Here is a 23,446-nt window from a genome sequence, read left to right as displayed (position 1 = left end):
AGGTGGGAGGATCACTCGAGGTCAGGAGTTCGAGACCAGCCTGAGCAAGAACAAGACCCCGTCTCTACTAAAAAATAGAAAGAAATTAACCAGACAACTAAAAATATATAGAAAAAATTAGCCAGGAATGGTGGTGCATGCCTATAGTCCCAGCTACTCGGGAGGCTGAGGCAGAAGGATTGCTTGAGCCCAGGAGTTTGAGGTTGCTGTAAGCTAGGCTGATGCCACGGCACTCTAGCCTGGGCAACAGAGTGAGACTCTGTATCAAAAAAAAAAAAAAGTTGAGATAAGGTATAGTACATTTTTTAAAAAAGTAAAGGAGAAAGCTGGGCTGCTTAAATTTAGGATGAGGAAAAGGCTGATTATCAAAAGCTAATGATAACAATAACTAACATTTGTTATAGAACTATATCACACACATTATCTTATTGATAAACCATTTTATAGATGAGCAAACTTGAGTCAGAGAGTTGAAAGGACTTATCCGAGTTCACACAGCTCAAGAACCAGGAAACCAAACCCAGATCTTCTGACTGCACATATACACGCCCTTCCTGTTACACCATGTAAATGTAAAACATGCTTTAGAAGTATGTAGCACTTTTCACTTCACAAAGCACTTTCGCATATATTATTTTATTTTATTCTAACAACAAATTTGGAGGCAAGTATTATCATGATGGAACAACAAATTTGAAGTCAGGTGTTATTATCATCGTGGCCATTGCTGTTATTATTGAGAGTTTACCAGTGAAGAAATGGAGACTAAGAGAAGTTAAGAGGCTTGCCCAAGATACGTAACAGAGAGGTATCAGAGCTAGGACTCAGCCCCAGTTCCTCTAGCACAACTGCCTAAGTATGTTTCAAGGCTCTGGGAAGGAGTACAAGAGAGATTCTAGAGTATGTTTATAGAGTGTATTTCTCTGTTCCCTTATTCATTAGCTTTATAACTTACCATGGCACTTGACCTTTCTCTTATTGATATTTGACTTCCCTCCCCCCCAATTTTTTTAAAATGGTATTATGACTCATGAAATCTCTTTTGGCTTCTCAATGTCTTCAATCTCTGGGAAGGGTAGAAGTTTCTAACAGCATCTACAATGTGGATTTTGTTTTTAATACAGCTAATGTAACTGAGGTGGTTTTTAATGGACATCTTTATGTACTGTCCTTGTGTTACTATACGATGACTCTAGCCATTTCCTAAAAAGCATATTTCAGAATGTAATTTTCTTTTTTTTTTTTTTTTCATTTGGTTCTCCTGTCATTCACTTTTCACTGTGAATCAAAGGAAACTTTGCTCAGGATAAATTGTTCTACTGAAATGTCATGCTGTTGCTACGATCGCACAGCTTTGGAAGATTGGGTGGCACTAAGAATGATGTTTGGTTTCCAGTGACTGAAACAAACTGTTTTTGCCAGTGCTGGTAGCCTAGTTCCATTAGTTCAGGAGTCATTTTCAGGAGATAGGGGCAGTTACCACTTCTCTCCAACCTCAGGACTTACGCAAAATTTTACAATGTGTAGCTGATGAATTGTTGACTGTCTCCAGCCGCCATGTTCCTGCTGTGTGCAGTGAAGGTCCCCGAGGCCGTTTCGGACATGCTCATGTCAGAGTTCCACCACCCAGAGACTGTGCAAAGGCTAAATGCTGTCCTGAAGTTCCACACGCTTTGGAGGTTCCGCTATCAGGTCTGGCCTCGGATGGAGGAGGGAGCACAGCAGATTTTTAAGGTGAGGGATGCTTCTCACATGGGCATTAGATTAGTAAACCCAACCCAAGTCATGTTTACATCCTTGAACCTCAAAGCAACAATATATGGCCAAAGATATGCTTTTTTCCCCTCTCTGATTATATGAGTAAGCCTAACTCATACATTAATGAATTCTTGTTTTAAAAAATTGAAATATAAAAGAATGTAGAGTAAGAAATCACATCTCTATAAATCTTAAAGTCTCACTGCCATCCCCAGAGGTACGCACATAAGAGTTTGGGGTATTATCTCCCAGACATTCTGCTGTCTATACACATACAGAAGGTTTTTGGAGGATGGGGTGATTAGCACAGATAGAGATCACTTGATTGAAAGCCTTCATTTAACTGATCAGTAAACTGAGGCCCAGGTTCATCCTGTGCTCTATAACAGAAAATCTTGGAAAATAGCCCTTTTCTATAAGGCTTGCTCATTCTGCAAGGAGTCATTTAGAGCCTTAATACTTACCAAGATTGTGCCATACTTATACTTCAGACTCATTCTCCCTTTTATTTCATCTTACCTCATTTTTCTGATGTTGACTAACAGATCCCACCTCCCAGTATAAACTTCACCCTGCCCTCGCCAGTGCTTGGAATGCCATCCGTCCCAATGTTTGACCCTCCGTGGGTCCCTCAGTGCAGCGGGAGCGTCCAGGACCCCATTAATGAAGACCAGTCTGTAAGTAGGAGACACTTTCCTTCCCCTATCTCCAGGTTCGATGGTCTACGTATAAAAGACAACAATGAATGTGTGAGGCAATTTGTTCACTCTTGTCATAAGGATGTAGTAATAACACAGAAAATCAGCCACAAAAAGTCTTTGTTCTTATGAATAGAATAGAAAGAACTACTATCTGGTTGTAAGCATTTGCAGACCTCCAAACCAACACAGATTTGTTTTACAACCAAAGCAGCTGCCACCTTACAAAGCTATTGAAAGCATTAGGCATTGATTTCTTGGCCAAAGGCAGCCCTTTTGCCTCTATTTGTTACAAAACAAATATAGTCATCTAACCTATAGTATATAAGCTATCTGAAAGTTAAGGACGTTGATCCTAAAAAATTAAGAAATGGAAGAGAGTTGGCAGCTCTTATTTCCTTGTTTGAACCTTACTTTGTTCTTATTTTGTTGTTCATCAGTATTATCATCACAAATATCACTCTGAGACCTCAGGTCTTATCATTGTGATATAATGTATATATTACATACATATGTATTAATAAATAAAAAATAAATAAATAAATAAATAATATTATATATGTAATATAACTCAGAAGGAGTTAAGTTTAGAACACAGCCCATATAGACAAAAACCAAGAATATGCACCTTTTGAAAAACTGGATCTTCAAAATATGCCTTTATTACCTGTTGAATGGTATTTTTCCAAATACAAGAGTAATGTAGAGAATTTGGAAAATAAAGCAAAAGTAGAAAAAGAACACACCTCTTTGCACAAATCCTCTTAAATAAATTCCTCTGGAATTTATGGCAATTAGTGTAATATTAATAACTGTTAATGATTTTTAACACATCTCACAAAATATTCCCAGAAAGACTATGTCATTTTACCTTTGTTCTATAGAATTGAAAAATGTCTTATTGACTAGTATTATTTTTTTGCTACTTTGCATGGTCAAAAAAAAAACCTGTACTGTTTCTTTTATTAACACTTCTTTGAAAAGATTAGTATGAAGATATGGAATTAGTTTGAGCATTTTGGGTTATCACACATGGATTTTCTGGGCATTTATAATTTTCTTTGGAGAGCTGTTTGTTACAATACGCCTATTTTATTTTAATTCTTCCATATATAGGACCTTCATGTCTGATGGTTTCTTGCCAAAGAGAAAGACAGACCTGGTTCTTCTCCTGTATGTGCAGTAATTTCAGCATCTGAACCACCAACATAAGGATCTTTGATTTTTCTCCCAAAGTGGTGGTGGCTTCATGTGAGCCAGCCAAACTCTCTATCCCAAGTTCAAAGTGGATTTTAAACCAAGTCTCCTGATTCTGTATCCAGTTCTCTCTCTCATTTCACAATTCTTACCTTATACCTTATTGTGATAAACCAGCTTAGCCACCTGGGTCTGAAAATGAATTTCCATGTGGCCCATCAAATGCTCTTAATTGCTGCTTTGCCAATCATCATAGGAAACTTTTAGTCTTAGGTTAAGATCTAGCATACAGGGATCTTTTATGAATGTAGCCCCTTCTGAAGAGTGATCAACATTCCCTGCCTGTCTCTAGAGCCCTGTGTGACTACAGATCAACAAAGAGATGTGGAATTGCTGTTGTATGTAGACATTACTGCAAGTCATCAGGGAAGAACTCCAGTGATCACTTCCCTGCTCTGAGATCACTGATTCTGTCCCCAGACCTCTTGAAACTTGTCTTGGCATAAGAATCACGATTAAGGCATGAATATAATAGCCAGTTTGCAGAGTGAATCTTCTCTTCTGTATCGTTCCTTATCCTTCACCTATGGAAGGTGAAGGAAGTGGGTTGTTCTTAATATTTTTCCATTATGCCTTGGCTCCTGTTAAACACAGGGGCAAATTTTACATTCCACCTTTGCAATACTATCAACGCTCATAATTTTCATTCAGTAACTTTGTTTCTACAAATATTGTTAAGTGTTTACAGTGTGCCATTTTTTATCTACAAACATTAAGTAGTTACAGTGTGACAGATACTTGAGCTATAACAATGAAATAAATCACATAACTAACTGGTTCATATGAGAGATACCTCTTTCCTCCTTCTTCCCATGGTTCTGACTTTTATTAACCTTATGAAATAAAAATCTTTCTTTTAAAACCAGTTCAAAAAATTTTGTAAAGAACAAGAGTATTAAAAATGTTATTTGGTCTTAATGTTTAAGAGTGAATCATTGGTATTTCCCAAAATCCTAAAGGTGATTGATATAGGAGTGTTTCCAGAAATTATAGAAATTCTTGAAGAATCATTCTGATTGAGTGCAAAAACGTAACTTACCTCTACACAGCCTGGAAATTTGGTAGAAAAAGAAATGAATGAATCTTCCTTAAACTAGATTATGGATATCCTAACATTTCCTGGGGACAAACTACCAAATTTGTGCTATTTATTGGAACACTCTTTGTGCCTGTGACCTCACAGAAGAATTGCTATTAAATAAACTGCGTCATGTCTCCACAGAAATCCTTTTCAGCCCGTGCTGTGTCCCGCTCCCATCAGAGGGCAGAACACATCTTGAAGAACTTGCAGCAGGAGGAAGAGAAGAAACGTCTTGGTAGAGAAGCCAGCCTCATCACCGCCATCCCCATCACCCAGGAGGCTTGCTACGAGCCCACCTGCACACCCAATGCAGAACCGGAAGAAGAAGGTGCCCTCCACACACGAGACTTCTTGAGAGGCTGGGTCACAGGGACATAACTTGCTTTGAAATAAACATTGACAATTTTATGTGACATGAGATGATATGTCCCCTCCTATCTCTCTGTCACTCCCTGACACTATCCAAAGAAAGAGAAAAGTTGTTGTTTTCTAAAGTTTAGAGCTGGCCTGTTTTAAGAGGAGGGCATTAGCTATGTCCAATGAACCAGTCTGATAATGGACCAGACAGCATTTGTGATTCAGGGCACAGCTGAATCCAGACTGTGTATTAAAGTAAATGTAACTAACCTTTCATTGACTACTTTCAACCATCACAAGTACAGTTTGTGGGTTGGTATCAAAAAATGATTTATGAACCATTCTAAATTCAGTGATTCTTTACCCTGCTTTTGTGGAAACTTTGGGAGGAATTTTCTTTCCCTCTTTCTGTAGAGTTCCCCACCCGCCCTTTCCTAAGTACATTCTAAGTTAGTTAAGCCTTACGGTCCGAGAGCAGTATACAGTATACACTTGTGATGTAAGAACAACCATAGTTGTGATGATGGTACCTTTTTTGTTATACAACCAAAGTTCACATTTCCCATTTTGTTTGCCAGTAGAAGAAGTCACCAATCTGGCTTCCCGCCGACTGTCTGTGAGTCCGTCCTGCACCTCCAGCACGTCCCACAGGAATTACTCCTTCCGCCGAGGGTCGGTCTGGTCTGTGCGTTCAGCCGTCAGTGCTGAAGGTGTGTCCTCTTGCAAATCTTTTCTCTGCTACTCATGACTTACATGTTTTGAAACATTTTCCAGTTAATATCATTATCTCACTTCATTTACGCTGCCTTCATTAAATAACTTGTTTCAGGACTTGAAGTTATAAAAAAATTAGATTGAGTGGCACCCTAAAAAAAAAATTCTTGTTGATTTAACCTAGCAATTGTCATTTTTGAGTTGGCTCTATTTTAATTATATTACATGTAATCATATTGCTGAGGGTGCAGTTAATGGTTCTCTGTCCTGGCTACACATTACAATCAACTTGGAAACTTTAAAAAAATAAAAGGTCTGGGCCACACCCCAGACGAAGATCAATGTCTCTGAGGGAGGGACCCATGAGTTAGTATTTTTAAAACCTCCTCATGCAACTCAGTGCATGGCCATAGGATGTGTTAGGATGCTGTTTTAGGACAACCTAACAGTCCAAAGAAGACTAAAGCTCATGCTATTTTTGTAATGATGTGTGACTCTCAGGGTGGAGGGCTGGGGATAGAATGTGATGCCCTTCAGTTCTAAAGACTTTTAAAATATGTTTCTCTAATGATAAACAACTGTCTGAGACTCACTGCTTCGTGATCTTGCAAACTTCATCACTGATTTATAAAGTCATTAAAAAGATATACAGAAATTGAGCAAAGAGGCCAGTGGTTCTCCACCCTTTGCTGTACAACCCTGGAGAACTTTGGAAAATGACTGATGCTAATTCATTGCAATATGAGGATGGGGCCCAAGGCACATCTGCGTTTTTATAACACCTTTATTGAGACATAATTCACATATCATAAAATTTGCCCCTTTGAAGTATACAGTGCAGTAGTTGTTAGTGTATTCGTAGAGTGTGCAACCACTATCTAAGTTTAGAATATTTTTATTATCCCAGAAAGAAACCCTGTATTTATTAGCAGTCATTCCTTATCCACCACTTCCCCCAACCCCTGGCAAGAACTAATCTGCTTTCTGTTTCTATGGATTTGCCTATTTAGCAAACTTCTTATAAATGGAATGATACAAAATGTGGCCTTTTGTTGCTGGATTTTTTTCACTTAGCATAATAGTTTCAAGGTTCATACATGATGTAGCATGTATCACTGTTTCATTCCTATTTGTTGCCAAATAATATTCCATTGTACAGATATACTATATTTTGTATATCAATTCATCAGTTAATGGACATTTGGGTTGTTTCCAATTTTTGGCTATTATGAATTATGCTGCTATGAACAGATGTGTACAAGTTTTTGGGGGGGAAACTGTCAACCTGTTTTCCAAAGTGGCTGTACCATTTCACAATTTACCAGAAAGTATGAGGGCTTTGATTGCTTAACATTATTGCCAACACTTGTATTGTTTGTTTTTGTCTTAATTGAAGTTGAAATGCTAGAAATATCACCAGTCTTACCAAGATTCTGCCTTTTATTTTATACCTTTAAAAAAAATGCTCCTCAGCTTGTTCCAAGCTTTTGGTTGATTTCAAAAGTTCTGAAAAACTTTATTTTGACTATATTTGCCAACGTTCTAATTATTTTTATGGAAGAAGATTTCAGGGATCTTTACTCCACTATTCCATAAGTGTTTCTGCCACTATATCTATATATTTTTTAAAGATCTCCACATGCATCTAGTATGAAGACATGATTGAGAATAACTAAGTCCTTCACCCTCTTCATAGGCCCTCTAAAATCCCAAATAGCCACATAAATTGCAGTATGAGAATCAGAGGCTCACAGTTCATTAGTGCTTTAGAAAAATGATGCATACATTTTCGTATTAATAAGCTGTTAAATTCCTTTCCTACCTTCGTTGCATGCTAAATCTAAATGCTTTCATTTATTCCCATATGGAATTATATTTACTATTAATTTATTCTTAACTATATTTATTGATGAAGATGAGAACATTAATGTGTTGTTCTTACCCTAAATGCATGCGTGTGTATTTTCTGCTACCCCATGTTAGTGCTTACCGTCTTTCACACACTCACATGCATACAACCAATTGCATCTATGAAAAATGTCTTAGTCTCCACTTAGAATTTTATCTTCACTGATTTAATAATGTGAGCTGATCTATCTGTCCCAGATTGTCAGGGCTTCTCTTTCTCTACAAAATAAGCAGAATGACAATACTTAAAAGGTGGGTTGGTTTTTGTTGTTCATTTTAACACAGAGAAGCACCTTTAAAAAAAAAAAATCTGGCATATTCTTATTGTTGCTAGGATTATACTGTCAAATAGGTAGGCCTGGAACAGAGAAATGTTGTTGCATTAGGATTACATTACTAAGAAAAGCACCCTGATTTTGTCTCCCCTTCAGATGAAGAACATACCACCGAACACACACCAAACCACCATGTGCCTCAGCCCCCACAAGCAGTGTTCCCAGCATGCATCTGTGCAGCAGTACTTCCCATTGTTCATCTGATGGAAGACGGTGAGGTGCGGGAAGATGGAGTAGCAGGTACAGTTTTGACCAAACTGTCAGTGACATTCTTAAGCTGTTCATCTGATAGAGGACAGCAGGTTGCTTTTGAACACATTACCTACCAAACACATGTTGATATGTTGTATGCACATATTATAGTTACAGATTTGTAACATAATGTACTAATACTATCACTTTCTCCACCTACTACCTTTCTGACCAAAATAATGCATAAAATAGATATTTGGGTCCAGGAGAATTTCTCATGACCATGGAACAGAACAACACTTATTAAGCCACATAGAAATCAAACAGTGACTTTGGCCACCACAGAAATCTCAGCTATTAGCTTGATGCCACTAATGCTATATTTTTCATTTAATTACCTTTCCAGAGGTCCTACCTGCCTGAAGAGAATAATTGCAAAATGAAATTATAAACTAGGTGTAAAGATGAGTTACATGTGTGGCCTACAAAAGCTTAATATTCTTAATGTTACATAAAAAAGCTCTTATAACTCAATAATGGCTTTTTAAAACCTCAATAGAAAAATGGGCAAAGGATATTAAACAACACTGTTGTTTAAAACAACAATAAAATCTTACAGTTCAGCTACAAAACAGACACACTATTCTGCTCTCCACTTCTGTAAGACCAACTTATTTAATTTCTACATATGAGTGAAAACATGCAGTATTTATCTTTCTGTGCCTGGCTTATTTCATGTGTAAAGATATTTTTGCAACCAATTTCAACCTAAGAAAAACCCACACCTATTTAAACTATTTATGGAGACACATGAAAGCTAAAGCTCTGTTTTTGTGTGTATGTGTGTGTGTATTTCTTATTAATACTGTTTATATAGCTCTTAATTTTATTTGAATAACTTCTGAAGCAAGAATTGGTATGATTTATTCAAAATGTAGGTTGAATAATAAATTCATGCTAAATTCTATATTCCTAATTTGTAGAATTAATGGAATTTGGAAAGACTGTTCAGACTGAATGTCATCTAATGTTTGCCACCACTACTTTTTACTTACATGCTTTCCTAGCCTTGGTACTTCTAGGCAATCTTAGCCTGACCACCTTTCCTAAAGAAGTAGCACTACATTTCTCATTAGGATTAATTATTTATTCCTAAGACTTCCTCATTAGAAGTAAGAACCTAATTATTACTGGCTCAACTACTTTATCTTGCTGAAAGAGACACTCTTTAAAGCATTTGTGTGGACAGTAAAAAATCATCTCTAATTCATATGCATTCTAAACTAAAACATGTTTTCAAAAACCAAATTTCTTTAGGAATTTCTCCATAAAATAGTCAATAAAATATGACTTTAATGTAATACATACTTACCACTACTAATATTAGGGTAATTTCCACAACAAAGACAGCCACATATATCCACAAAGGTACTCTTTGCAAAAGCATGCTAATACCTAAAGACAATCCTACATTTTTTGTTACTTTTTCTTTACATGTAAAAATGTTCAGAGATAACAACAAAGAGAAAAATATCTACCTTTCAATAGAAAAAGAGTTCACAGAACCTATTTAAGGCAAAAAGAAGAGACTAAAGCTTAGTACATTGTTGAATCTTTTATCTCATAGCCTTATTTCCATTTAAGACAACTCTTCAATTTTCTTTCTCTTCTAAAGTGAGTGCTGTGGCCCAGCAAGTCTTATGGAATTGTCTAATTGAAGATCCATCAACAGTTCTTCGACATTTCCTGGAAAAACTGACCATCAGCAATAGACAAGTAAATTCCTCTTCCTTTTTAGTGTAGCTATGTAGCTACAAGTGTGAATGCTGTTAAAAGCAAAAAAAACTTTATAATGCTATGCATGCAACATCAATGTCCCCTCACACTGTGGTCCCCAACCCCTGGGCCACGGACAAGTACTAGTCCATGGCCTGCTAGGAACCTGGCCACACAGCAGAAGGTGAGCGGTGAGTGAGCAAGGGAAGCTTCATCTGAATTTACAGCTGCTCCCCGTCGCTTGCATCACCTCCTGAGCTCCACCTCAGCCCCTGAGCCCCGTCCGTGGAAAAATTGTCTTCCGTAAAACTGGTCCCTGGTGGTAAAAAGGTTGGAGACTGCTGCCTTAACACATAGCCAATAAGTACTTCTTAATGATGAGCAATATTAAACTTTGCTGTTTTCTTTTGAATTTCTCCATTAACTGATGTTTGTGTATGTGTATGGTGGACTGCTAGTAATGACCGTAAGATACTGCAAGATTCTCAATCTTTTATTTATTTTATTTATTTATTTATTTATTTTTTCTTTACATTTATGGATTGGAGATTTTCCATCTTTTAAATAAAGATTAAATTCAGTCTAATGTCCTTACTATTGAATATATTTATTGGATATTCTGATTGCTTGGCAGTCTGTGATGTAGATAGGATTATAGGTTATGTTAAAACTCTTTATTAATCAAAAATCTAATTTGCCAAGACCATCCTGTAAGAAGACTATGCCAAATAAAAGTAGTTTTCTGGCAAAATACACTGATGATCTAAAATTATTTGTTAAAAAGTAAAACTGAAACAAAAAACAATTTTTTTAAAATTAAAAGAAATAATGAAAGAAATGATTTATTCGTATCTGTGTTATAGTTGTATTTCCTGGAAGGTTACGTTTAGTTTCTGAAAGGTAAGGTTAATTACAGACATCTCAATTTGTCTTGTTATGATCTCTTTTTATCTCTGACTTGAAACCTAGGAAGCAGAATCCTGAAGTTCAAAAAACCTGGTTTATTTAATGGTTTTCAACATAGGTCCTCCTCAAATTCCCATCACACCTGGCTGCCATGGCAGATAGATTTAACTAAATAGACAGCTTTCTTGTGATTTGCCTATGACCTATACAAGTTGTTAATTTAAAAAAAAAAAAAAAAAAGATAGTTTTCTGGCTACTGCTCAGTGATATTTTTCTACATGTTAGCTCCTAGGAGAAAAGTATTTCAGACAAGTTTAAACATAATTTGACAAGTATCACATGTACTATATTAGAATGTTGAACACAATTAAAATCAACATGTTGCAAAAGTAAGAAAAATCGACCCCCCCACCCAGCTTTTCAAGAATTTTATTTCCTACAACATGGCAGCTGAATGAAACATTAAAATTCTGCTCTTTTTTCAGGATGAGTTAATGTACATGCTTCGCAAACTTCTCTTGAATATTGGAGACTTTCCTGCTCAGACTTCTCATATCCTATTCAACTACTTGGTGAGTTTCAGCAGACAGTAGGTTATAAATGTTCATTTCCAAGAAGGAAGCAGTAACATGAGAAAAAGTTCTTCAGAGATGTTTTTTCAGTAAGTTTCCATTAATTATGTGATTAAAGGTGAATCATAGTCAAATTCAGCACTTTTAGTATAGGGAAGCCCCCGTCTCTGCCACAATCTTTGGCTTCTGGAAGGTACTCAATAAATATCAGTTTCCCCTCCATCTTCCTTTAGCAATATACACCTTCCGTATGCTGGTTCTTAATTTTGGTTCTGTAGAGAAAACTTATGTGTCATTTTTAGTCATTGTTTCACTTTTTCTAACTCAATGTTTAAACACACACACACACACACACACAGAGGTAAGTGTTGCCCTAAATGGAAAGTATTTGTGAGTGTATTTTTCCACAGCTACTATTCTTGAAACCACCGTGACAGCTTCTCCCTGAACCCTTCAGGATTTACCAGTTTCTTCACATTCTCTTCCTTACACCCCAAATGAATATGTAGTTTGGGAATTGGGGCCTGATGATTACTCTTTGAAATTGCCCTTTAATCCAGGCAGACAAATAGCTAAATTAAATGTCTGTGTTGGGAAAACTCCTTCTCTCTCCTTTACTATTGTTGGGGAAGTAGTTATCCATATGCATTATGTATCCCTAGCAGAGTGATAAATTTAACTCACACCACAACTCCCATATGCAGAGAAAAGTTGCAATGCCTTTTTCTTGTCTATGACTAATTTGGTCATCTTCCTCCTGAGTCCCTACGTGCTGGTTGGCAAGGGGAAAAAATATAAATGTGTCCAGTCCAGATTTAAGTTGAGACTGATACAAAAATATAAACAGCACTTTTAGGTAGTGTTCAGTCTCTCTTGGATAAAAATGTTTAGTCTCGAGGAATTCTCCTCCCTTCCTACTGCTTTTGTCTCTAGAGCTTTATGGAATGGGGAGAAAAAAAGACATTTGTTCCATGTCTCATCACTTGCATTTTCTCCGGCTTCCCCATTTGTGAGAAAATGTTAGTCTACCTGGTTGCTGGCTGCCTGGCTGGCAAGAGCCAAGGCCCACAGCTGCTGACACTCGAGGCCTGTCTGCTCCTGGCAATGTCTGCTGGGAGACTCCACCTCAGCTTTTGCTGGTGCTTTAGACCCCCCTGAGTTCTGGCCATGAGCTCTAGGTGTCTCTAGCATAGGAAGTCTCCCGTCTAGAGCCTCCCCCTCAGTGACACAAGCCTATGGCAATTCCATCTGGAAAGTTCTCCAGCCAAGCGTTCCACTTCTGAATCCTGTCTACACCACCCAAAAACCAAAGGCGGATTAGCAAAACCAAACATCAGGGCCTCCCTCAGTTTAACTCAGTGACTAACACACTGGAAAAAAATTTTTTTCTTGGGGCTACAGTGTTTTATTATGAAAATAGAATAAAAACTTGAAAAACAAAACAATGCTTTCTAATTTAATGAAAAATTTGTTATTTTTTATTGTTTTCTGTGCATGAGTTATATGCAACTTCAAAAAAATAGTTCTCAAGGCTCCCAAGGTGAATAGGCGTGTGAATAACATATGTTTCATACGGTCCTTGGCTCAAAATTAGTGTGAGTTAAATACAACTCATATGGCAGTTAATGAGTTAAGTAAACTTGGATGCCCTGCCAAGTTTACATTGCATCCCGGTTGGTATGGAAATACTCTAAGGTGAGCTCCCGTCAGAGTCCCGAACAGGAACAGGAGGTGAGACCCCCTTGGGCGTTACCCTTGCCTGCCCATGTACCTGCCTGTTCCCCAAGTCACTGCATAAGGGAAATGTTTACCCATACCATTGTTCTCCTCCAACCTTTAGCCCTGCAACAAAAAAGATTTCTCAAAGGGGTTTGCTGCCCCGATACTTTTAAAAGAATAAAACTCAAAATACTTAACTTACAAACACGCACTAACACTTGTGGAGCAGGCTGCCATCTCAAGCACATTTTTCTACGGCACGCGAGGAAAGCCCATCCCACCATCCCAGAGAGATGACCAGGCTGCACTGACGGGCATGGGGCACAGAGAAAGAATCTGAACTTTTGTGTTAGTTTTAAGGAATCCTCCTTTCTGATTGATCGAGGCACTTTAAACCCATAGGACTTCCCACCATTTCCAGTGCTTTAAAGATTTCTGTTAGGAGTAAGGCTCAGCCTCCATTAGGGTGTTCAGTGTTTAGAACCACCAATGCAGATTGGGACAGTAACGCTGATTCTTTCAATATAACTGGGAAGTTTCCCAGGACTACCAAATTTTTAAAGAAACAATGGCTAAAACCCACCGGGGTCGGGGGAGAGAATGTTTACATTCTTTCTTCCTGAAAGTATTGTGCATTATTGAATAAGGTAGTTAAAACTTATTTTATCAGATATTCCAGTTATTGTCAGTTCTCATCTTATTCCAACATACAGAATGTTTAATGTATTCTACCTCCTATTGACAAAAAATAAACTTATGATGAGACATTTTAAATGTCATCTTTAAAATGTGCAAAAGGGCACACAGGTTTTCTGAATTATGTGAGAAGAAATGCAAACAAAAATTTTGAAGTTCACCAACTGAGCCAAATACAGCATTCTTAGGTTCAAGACTATTAGACAGAACCCAAGCTGCAAATAGCATTTGGGTGAACTTCATATACAGATTAATTCTGTATGTCCTAAGTACCTTAGCTTTCAAGTGACATGATGCCTGGGAAAAAAAAAAAAAAAATCTTTCTTTTTAAGACTTAGCCATTTTAGTGATAAAGGTACAGGAGCCTGTGTGATCTGTTTTCCAGTTGCGCCATCTTCTGGTGACTGCCATGGAGAGTGTTAGAGAAGCAATTGAGCAGAGAATAAAGCACAAGAAGATTTAATTTTAGAAAAGAAAAGCCAAGGAAATGAGAATGTGAGCCCAGGATTATTGTGGCTTTGTGAACTCTTCTTGTCCTGACTTTTAGGTGGGACTAATCATGTACTTTGTGCGGACCCCCTGTGAATGGGGGATGGATGCCATTTCAGCCACTCTGACATTCTTGTGGGAGGTGGTGGGCTACGTGGAAGGCCTCTTCTTCAAGGATCTCAAGCAGACGATGAAGAAGGAGCAGTGCGAGGTAAAGCTCCTGGTGACCGCGTCAATGCCAGGTAACCCGCTACTGCTTTGGGCCGACATAAAAATGGTTTTAATGTTATAAATAGCCCTTTGAAAGACCAAGAGGCTCCTTCATTCATGAGAAAATTTTCAGAGTTCTAACCCCTAGTACTGAGTGCTTCAAAGAATTTTTGTTGCATACAATCAGAAGAAAGACAATAGACCCTTTAAAAAGTCAGCAGTTGCCAGATGAAAAGGGAGACATCAGAACAGAGATCCGTGTGAATCGGCCCTTGATGGGATGCCAAGGTTGAAGATTTATTTAAGTCTATCGCAGAGGGCCAGCTGAACAGAAAGCCTTTTTGAGTGAATTTTTGGCACTGCAAGGAGAATAATATTGTTTGCATGGCATGGACCCCAGTCCTTTGTAAACTCAATGAGAGACAGCTTTATGAAAAATTGGAAAAGGGAAAGGCAGGAAGAAGGAGAATTACAAAAGAACATGAAGTGTGATGTAAACTCTAGATACAGTTCCTTTTCACTTCAGAGAGCCTGTTTTGCCTTAACACAAAGATTTTGACAGGCCTTTATCCTTGTGCAGTGACTAAGAAAATATGAGATGATACATGTAATGAAATAAAGAGAAAGAGAAAATGACATATAGATGAGAACACAGGCTCTGGCAGTAAAGAAGCCTGAGTTAAAATCATAGCACTGCCATTTATTAGTCCTATGCCTAGCATTAGCCGTGAAAAATACATCGTTTTTCAAAGCTTTCTTTCCTCATGTGTAAGACAGGGATATAATTTATACTTCACAGTCGTGAGGAATAAATGAGTTCAGGTATATAAAATTCTTGCTGCCATACCTGCCTGATGGTAAGCATTTGATAAATGGTAGTTTGATATATTTTTATGTTCTGTAGATTATCCCAAAAAGTGATCAGTTTTTATTACAGCAAAGAAACCCATATTGTCATTCATATACTTAAAGACAACTCATTAAAAATCAAGGTTTATCATGATATTCACAAAGATTTGTAATTAGTGAATGAAAACTGTCTCAACCAGCCAAGGAGAATACAGAAAATATAAATTTAAATTACATTTCAGGTACTTGTTTTGGTTTTGCTAATATCTCTGTTTATATTTTCTTGACCATTATTGCTTGGTCATCTCGTTTAAAATATAGGAATGTATTAGTTACTTATTGCAATGCTTGAGGTTTAAATTCTGACTCTTCCACTAAATAAATACGTGTTTTTGAATACGTTATTCAATTGCTCTGTTTCCTTATTTGTAAGATGAAAACAATAATACTCATATCATGGGGTTGCTGTGAGATTTAAAAACAATTATGCATGTAAAAATCAGGCAAAGGTATTGGGAAGTCCATAAATGGTAGCTATCATTATTTAATAAGTGGACACCTTTAAAATATATATTTCACTATAAATAAAGGAGTGTGATTAGTACAATACACGTCTCACATTAAGAACTTAATAATCATAACAGTAAAAACAGCTCATTCAAAATATTTTATGCTTTAAATACAAACTTTCCTATAGTAGAAGTCAGTTTATTATGATTTTTACCTTCTGTAGGTACTAAAACCTTGGTAGTTCATGGACAGAATGAGTGTGATATCCCAACTCAGTTGCCAGTCCACGAAGACACTCAGTTTGAAGCCCTGTTGAAGGTAGGAATGACTTTTGACAGGAATGAATTTTTATGCACAATGCCTAAATTGAAACATGCAATTTAGAATAAAATGGCATTTTTCTGTCTCCAAATGGATGTATGCATTTCTTTACTCTTCTAGAATCTGCTCCACTATTATGTCCTTATGCTATTTCCTTGAATAATTTTCTTCACTTTTACTGGCATTTTAGCCCTGCATTGAAGTAGGCAGAATCGGGCAGGTTCTGTCTCAGCTATAGCAGCAGCTTGGCCCTCTGGTATTATTGCTAACTCCTCTTGGAATGCTGTGAATTCCTGCTCAGGAGGAATTCCTGGCATCACTTGTGTTTCTGGAGGTGCCCTGGGTGTGCTCACCGACAGTGCTGGGGCAAACGCTAGCTGTCAGCTGACAATCCATGCCAGAGACCCCTTCATTTAGTTGAACGATATATAATCTTGACTTGCCACTGGCAGAAATAATTTGAGAAGCAGAACTATATTCCTTAGGATAGATCAGGTGAGTCAAAAAAACATTTTCTAATAGTTATGGCAATGATTCCCTTCAAAGGAAATGTAGCTAGATGCTTCTGTAAGCTTTTTAAGGTAAACTAATAAGTAAACCAGTACAATGATTCCCAATTTGCCTGGAGTCTAAACTCTTTGTAATCTAATTTCCTGGAACACAGTTCTGGGCCCAGATGTAAGTAGAAAAGACCTCTGAAAAAGTCAGCTTTGCCAAATTTGTGCATTTTATTTCAGTAGAAGGGGTCATCACCCCTTCTTTAGGCTTCACCCAGACTTCTCCAGAGAATTTCTAAGGCCCAATGAAGCAAACTGCAACAACCACTCCATTTTTATCATCCTGCTGAATGGTTAGGATAGGGTGAAAGCAGACAGAATGGGTTCAAGCTCTGGCTCCACCATAACCGGTGTGACCTAAATCAAATGATAGGACCCCTTAAGTCTCAGTGTCTTTTTCAACAGTACTGAGGTGCTAGTTCGGGTTATACAAATTATCCATGTGGAAAGCGCTGAATCTAGTATATAGTATGTAATAAGTGCTCAATGCATTGTGTTATGCTTAATGTTTTACTAAACACGATTTCTTCCTGATACTGAGACCAGTAGTGCCACTGTGCCTCCATGGACCATCACCCAGTCTGAATTACAATTGTACATCTGAGGGCACTATGAGAGCAGACAATTTATATTACATTTTTGGTCTTTATTATATCATTCTTTGGATAACTGTGTGTGTTTATATTTTCATATATGTATACATAATACAAGATATTAATATGTATAAAATCCTTGTCAGAAGTTAGCTTTTTTGACATTTGTATCTGTCATCTTACTACCTTGTCCATTATATTTTCTTGATAAACATTTATTAAAATATGTTGTTATTGTTCTAGGAGTGTTTGGAGTTTTTTAATATCCCAGAATCCCAGTCAACACATTATTTTCTCATGGATAAACGATGGAACCTTATCCACTACAATAAGGTGAGACCATACGGTAAAGACATTGAATTTGAGTTGCATCAAAGGCTCATCTTGCCTTTCCTGAGAGAGGCATCATTGTTTAGAAGTTAACTGTGTAGCCACTTGGGTCACACCACCTTACTATCTATGTGGCTTTGGACTAGCTACTTTACCTGGTTACTCTTCAGTTTTCTTGTCTATAAAATGAAGGTAATGATAATAGTATCTACACTAGGGTAGTTGTAATAACTGAAGGAGATAAGCTAGGTAAGGCACTTTTCCTGATGTCATTATTACATCTAAGTGAAAAATTAAGTGGCCTGTATAATAACTATGTGTATCTATTTGGAATTTTGATGCTGTTCTGGTTCTCTTTTCTACCATATTAAACATGACTATGGGGACCTGATCTAATGGACAAAAGGGCACTTCAGGACAACCACTGACATCACTTCACAGTGATCTTCCAGATGTTATTTAGTAAATTGCCTTTGGCTCCTTTGCTCCTTTGGTCCTGGCATAGCACGTAGACACTTAGGGACCTAAGCCTCAGAGGTTAAGCTTTCCTAAGGAGGGAGTTTACCTTCTCTGGGTTTTTGTAGAATTGGGAAGCATAAAAGTAGTAAGAATCAAAACCATTAGCAAATTCATGAGCTGTTTTGTTTATCTGACCTTTGGGTAAAGAGGCAATGAGAATAAACATTTAACCCTTTGAACTTTTTTTTTTTTCTCTTTGTGTAATCCAACACAGACCTACGTTCGAGATATTTATCCTTTTCGGAGGTCAGTATCTCCACAGCTGAACCTTGTACATATGCATCCAGAGAAGGGACAGGAGCTCATTCAGAAACAGGTGTCTGACCACTTCAGTTTTACTCTGTGATTCTGTTGTGTTGTGGGGAGAGAGCATCTGTAAATGTGTTGCCAGCCCTGAGATTCTGTGATTCCATTACGACCCTCTCTGGAGAGAGTCGATGGCCCTTGCTCAACAGATTGCTTCCCAAAATAGTGTGTTAAGTTTTATAAATTGGATCATAGTGTAAAAGATATTAAGAAACGTTCATTTGGAGTGGTACTGTGATGAATTATTGGATATAAACAATATAAATCTTATAACTTATTTACCTATTAGTTTCTAAGTATGGATTTTCATTTTACTTTTTTGTAAAAAAGGGATTGGAAGAACACATAATGTAGCTATTAAATGGTTTCCCAGAGGTTTACACTAGCTGGAAAAAGAGAAAAAAGGGTCAATGTAGTATGCCTGAAGAAAACCATTAAACTAATATCCAAAGATTTGGATTTCATCCCAGCTCTGCCTCTGACCAGGAATCTGACCTTGGGCATGTTATTAACTTCTCTTAAAACAGGAAGAGACATAACCAAGCAGTTGTATTTAGGTTTAAGGTTGAAGAGCAGAAAAATGTTCACATATCTACTCTCAAATCAGATTTTGAGCTTAAGAAAAGTCACTATTCTACATGCAAAATATAGCTTTAGTACACAGTTCTAAAAGTGTTACAATTTTAATATTGTCTATGTATTATGCTCATTTTTAAATAAAATCTCTAATCAAGAATTTCAGGACACTTGATCATTTCAATCTTTCTGCACATATCAAGGACAATAATTTGGTATCAAACTATCCAAAAATATCTTCATGTAATGAATGAAAATGGCATAGAATTAGATCACCTAAGTAGTTAAAAATATAGCTACCCATAACTACCTAAATTTTATTTAAAAGAAAGAAAATACTGAATGTGTTGCAAGGTGTGAGATGTTGGACAAAACTGTGAAATTTTAAATATAAACAATTTCTAAAACAATTCCCTCCAAATTATTCCAGCCTCTGATTTTGGCAGCAAGACAATTAAAACCATAATCAGTAATGGCACTTCACTAATGTGTGTGCGTGTGTGTGTGTGTGTGTGTATTTAGCATGTTTAAGAACATGTTTTAAAAGAATGCCCTAAAATGGGGCTCTTGCTGTATGTACACTCCAAGTCTTCTTTCTGAGTTCTTCAGGGAGATGATAATATGGAGATCTTGTGGGTCTGGCTGAGAAATTTCCTCATCAGCTGCTCACAGCGTGATGAACATCCTAATCATATCCCTCTTCCCATGGATCATCATGAAAAGAGGAACTAATAGAAGGGACCCAAAGCCCCAGGTGTATGCCATCTAAACTCAGGACTAAAGGGACACCAATCTAGGGCCCATCAGCTTTTGTCCCAAGATAGGATTTTTCCTGGATCCCATTTCAGTCTTTTTTTTTTTTTTAAAGAAATAAACCCAAGCCTGAGCAAGAGCGAGACCCCATCTCTACTAAAAATAGAAAGAAATTATATGGACAGCTAAAAATATATATAGAAAAAGTTAACCGGGCATGGTGGCGCATGCCTGTAGTCCCAGCTACTCGGGAGGCTGAGACAGGAAGATCCTTTGAGCTCAGGAGTTTGAGGTTGCTGTGAGCTAGGCTGACGCCACGGCACTCACTCTAGCCTGGGCAACAGAGTGAGACTCTGTCTCAAAAAAAAAAAAAAAAAAAAAAAAAGAAATAAACCCAGAACTGCCAGGAAACAGCTTAAGGCATCAGTAGAAATGGTAGAAGCAACTGGAACTGACTGGCTTCCTGTTAGAGAAGGTCTTCCATATTATGGCATCCAAACAAATGGGCTCTGTTTAATAGTGAGCTATTCTTGACAATGCCTGCCTTGTGCTCCCCCAGCCTACAAACTGCGCAAGGAATACTTCCTTCTGCAGGGGAGGCAGAAGCAGGAAGTGACAGTCAATTAAGTATTGTTTGCTCTTTCTATGTGGTAATGGAAAAAAAAACATTCTCCCTCATTTCACTTTTCCCCCTTTTATAAGCCTGGTTTGTCATTGCAGATTTTACTTCTATTTCTTCACTGTATAATTTTGGGGTTTCTAATTCTGTTTTTGTCTGTTCCTGCTTTTTTTTCCGCTAGGTGTTCACCCGGAAACTGGAGGAAGTAGGGCGGGTGTTGTTTCTCATCTCCCTAACCCAGAAGATCCCCACTGCCCACAAACAGTCCCACGTCTCCATGCTTCAGGAGGACCTCCTGCGACTGCCCTCCTTCCCTCGAAGTGCTATTGATGCTGAGTTTTCACTCTTCAGTGATCCTCAAGGTATCAAGTGAGAGAGAAGCATTTTCCCTCTTGGGCTTTTTCTAACACTGCCCCTGTTTTGTTCTCAACTGGAGACCATCTTAGCAGACAGTTCTGGAAGCCAGTGGTTCTCAAACTTGACTGTGCATTAGAATTGCCTGGGGGACTTGTTAAAACACAGATTGCTGGACCCCCTCCAGCTCCAGGTTTCAGGATGGGGCCCAAGAATTTGCATTTCTAACAAGTTCTCAGGTGATGCTGATGCTGCTATTCCCAGCACCAAGCTTTGAGACCACTGCTCTTAGCGAATCATAAGCAGTTGATGGTGTCATTGGGGAAGGGAGTACTTGACTAAGCAAAGACCAGGTATTCATATGAAGTTCAAAAAGAAGCAAATCTAATTTAGGGTGAGAGAAATAACAACGGTGGCTGCCGCTAGGTTGGGAGAGAATGAATTTTCTGGGAAGGGGCATGAAGGAGCTTCCCTAGTTATATGAGTATATAGTGTTGTCATAACTCATTGAACTCTACATTTAGTGTCTGTGCATTTTACTCTAAATACCTGAATTGAGAGAGAGTGAGTGAGACAGAGACAGAGAAGCAGGAAGAGACCCATTTTGGAACCTCACTCTGTGACTCAGTTACTAAGAACTTGAGACAATTTACTTAAATTAGCATCCCTGTGCCTCAGCGTCCTCACCCAGAAGCTACACAGCAATAGCGGAAAGGGCTCTAGTCTGACCAGTAATTACAACACCAAGCACTAGTCTCAGCCCTGCCATTTTCTAGCTGAAATAACTTACTTTTCTTAAAGCTACAGCTAATTTAGCAGCAAAGTGCTGCAAATGCCCACCATGTCTTGCCCATAGAATTAAATCAAAGAGGTGATGAAGCCAGTCCTTTGAGAACTAGGAAGTGTTGCACCAGTGCCAGTAATATTGTGCTGGAAAGCATTTCAGTAATGGATCTTCACATCCGGGACTTGGAACCAATGGAGAACAGCACCACCCTCAAGTTTGTTCTCCTCTCTCAGGCTGACAGGACTGGTGTGGGGCTAATTCCGTCTCTGCTGTTTCATGTTCTCACAGCTGGGAAGGAACTGTTCGGCCTCGACACTCTTCAGAAAAGCTTATGGATCCAGCTCCTGGAGGAGATGTTCCTGGGCATGCCCAGCGAGTTTCCGTGGGGAGACGAGATCATGCTTTTCCTCAACGTGTTTAACGGGGCTCTGATCCTGCACCCGGAAGACAGTGCCCTGCTCAGGCAGTACGCTGCCACCGTCATCAACACTGCTGTGCACTTCAACCACCTCTTCTCTCTCAGCGGCTACCAGTGGATTCTCCCCACCATGCTGCAGGTGCCAGAACCTCCTCTCCCAACCAGAAAATCAATCTGAGTACTGCTCGTAGCTGGCAGTTCAACAAGATCTATTACTAACGCTTTTTAATAAAAGTTATTTCTTTTGTGACAATAGAAGGCACTGTATGAAATCCCCCTATACATTTCCAAAGGTTCACAATATCCCATTCTATTCTGAGATGCCCCCAGACTTGGGATATGTTTTCCTCATTTCTTCAAGGCCAGTGGTTCTCGAAGTGTGGTCTCCGGACCAGCAGCTTCCGTGTCAACAGGGAACTTGTTAGACGTGCACATTCTTGGGCCTGTCTCAGATCTACTGAGTTGGAAATTCTAGAGTCAGGGCATTTTTAATAAGACCTCCAGGTGGTTCTGATGCCTTAGAAAGTTTGAGAAGTACTGTTCTCGAGTCAAATGCATGCCAAGTGTTCAGCTGATGTTTCTCCCAAGGGATTCTCTGACCTCTATCTGAATAGAGATTTTTCACTGCCACTAAATTTCGTGTGGTAGGATTGGAGCAGGTAAATTTAGCAGGAACAGTTTCTATTTACTCATGTATAATGTATACCTGGCTACATTTAGGAGTCCTGCATAAAATTCAGGCAGGGTCTGGGGCTCACCCTAGTTCTCTGTTTTGGGACAAGTTTTAATAAAAATTATGAAAGTAATACATGTTTATGCAAAAGGGAGTTTGTTTAACTTATGGGGGCAAGAAGTTTACTCTTAGTATCACAGGACTCTCTGCCCTATTTTTAAATAGTTGCAATTTTCTCTGTTTTTAATAAGTTTTTTTTTACTGATTACCAAAAGCAGTTAAGCTTATCATAAAATTCAGAAGATGAAGAAAGTTTAAAAAGAAAAAGATCACCTGTAATATTCCCTCCCAGATAATATTGTTTACTCTTCTTGAAAGTCCTAGCACTCTGTCCCACACAAGCAGTCACACACACACACACATATGCACACACTTTTTGGGGGGAAAAAAGCTGGATTATACCATATCTTCAAGTTTGGAACCTACATTTTTCATGTAACATTAAGAATATCACAGGCATTTTTAATGTAGCTACACGTAGCTTTATAGCATTTTAAAAATTACTGTACAGTATTCCATTGTATGCATGTACCATAATTCACTTAACCAACCA

The 23,446-nt window shown here is 38.1% G+C and overlaps 1 protein-coding gene across 3 annotated transcripts in view; it reads left to right on the top strand.

Annotated features, from left to right (window-relative positions):
- Positions 1–23,446, top strand: part of UNC80 (unc-80 homolog, NALCN channel complex subunit) — a 194,559-nt gene that overhangs the window by 124,227 nt on the left and 46,886 nt on the right. For all 3 annotated transcript variants that reach the window (XM_069467694.1, XM_069467676.1, XM_069467685.1), the window contains 13 exons: positions 1,553–1,734; positions 2,304–2,435; positions 4,936–5,122; positions 5,730–5,861; positions 8,205–8,348; positions 9,976–10,076; positions 11,468–11,554; positions 14,517–14,700; positions 16,251–16,345; positions 17,742–17,831; positions 18,562–18,663; positions 20,783–20,963; positions 22,031–22,299. In XM_069467694.1, the coding sequence (XP_069323795.1) occupies positions 1,553–1,734; positions 2,304–2,435; positions 4,936–5,122; positions 5,730–5,861; positions 8,205–8,348; positions 9,976–10,076; positions 11,468–11,554; positions 14,517–14,700; positions 16,251–16,345; positions 17,742–17,831; positions 18,562–18,663; positions 20,783–20,963; positions 22,031–22,299 (1,886 nt within the window). The remainder of the gene's footprint in view (positions 1–1,552; positions 1,735–2,303; positions 2,436–4,935; positions 5,123–5,729; positions 5,862–8,204; positions 8,349–9,975; positions 10,077–11,467; positions 11,555–14,516; positions 14,701–16,250; positions 16,346–17,741; positions 17,832–18,561; positions 18,664–20,782; positions 20,964–22,030; positions 22,300–23,446) is intronic.

Source organism: Eulemur rufifrons, chromosome 1, assembly GCF_041146395.1.
Source record: "Eulemur rufifrons isolate Redbay chromosome 1, OSU_ERuf_1, whole genome shotgun sequence".
Taxonomy (NCBI): Eukaryota; Metazoa; Chordata; class Mammalia; order Primates; family Lemuridae; genus Eulemur; species Eulemur rufifrons.
This window is presented reverse-complemented; position numbering and strand designations above follow the sequence as displayed.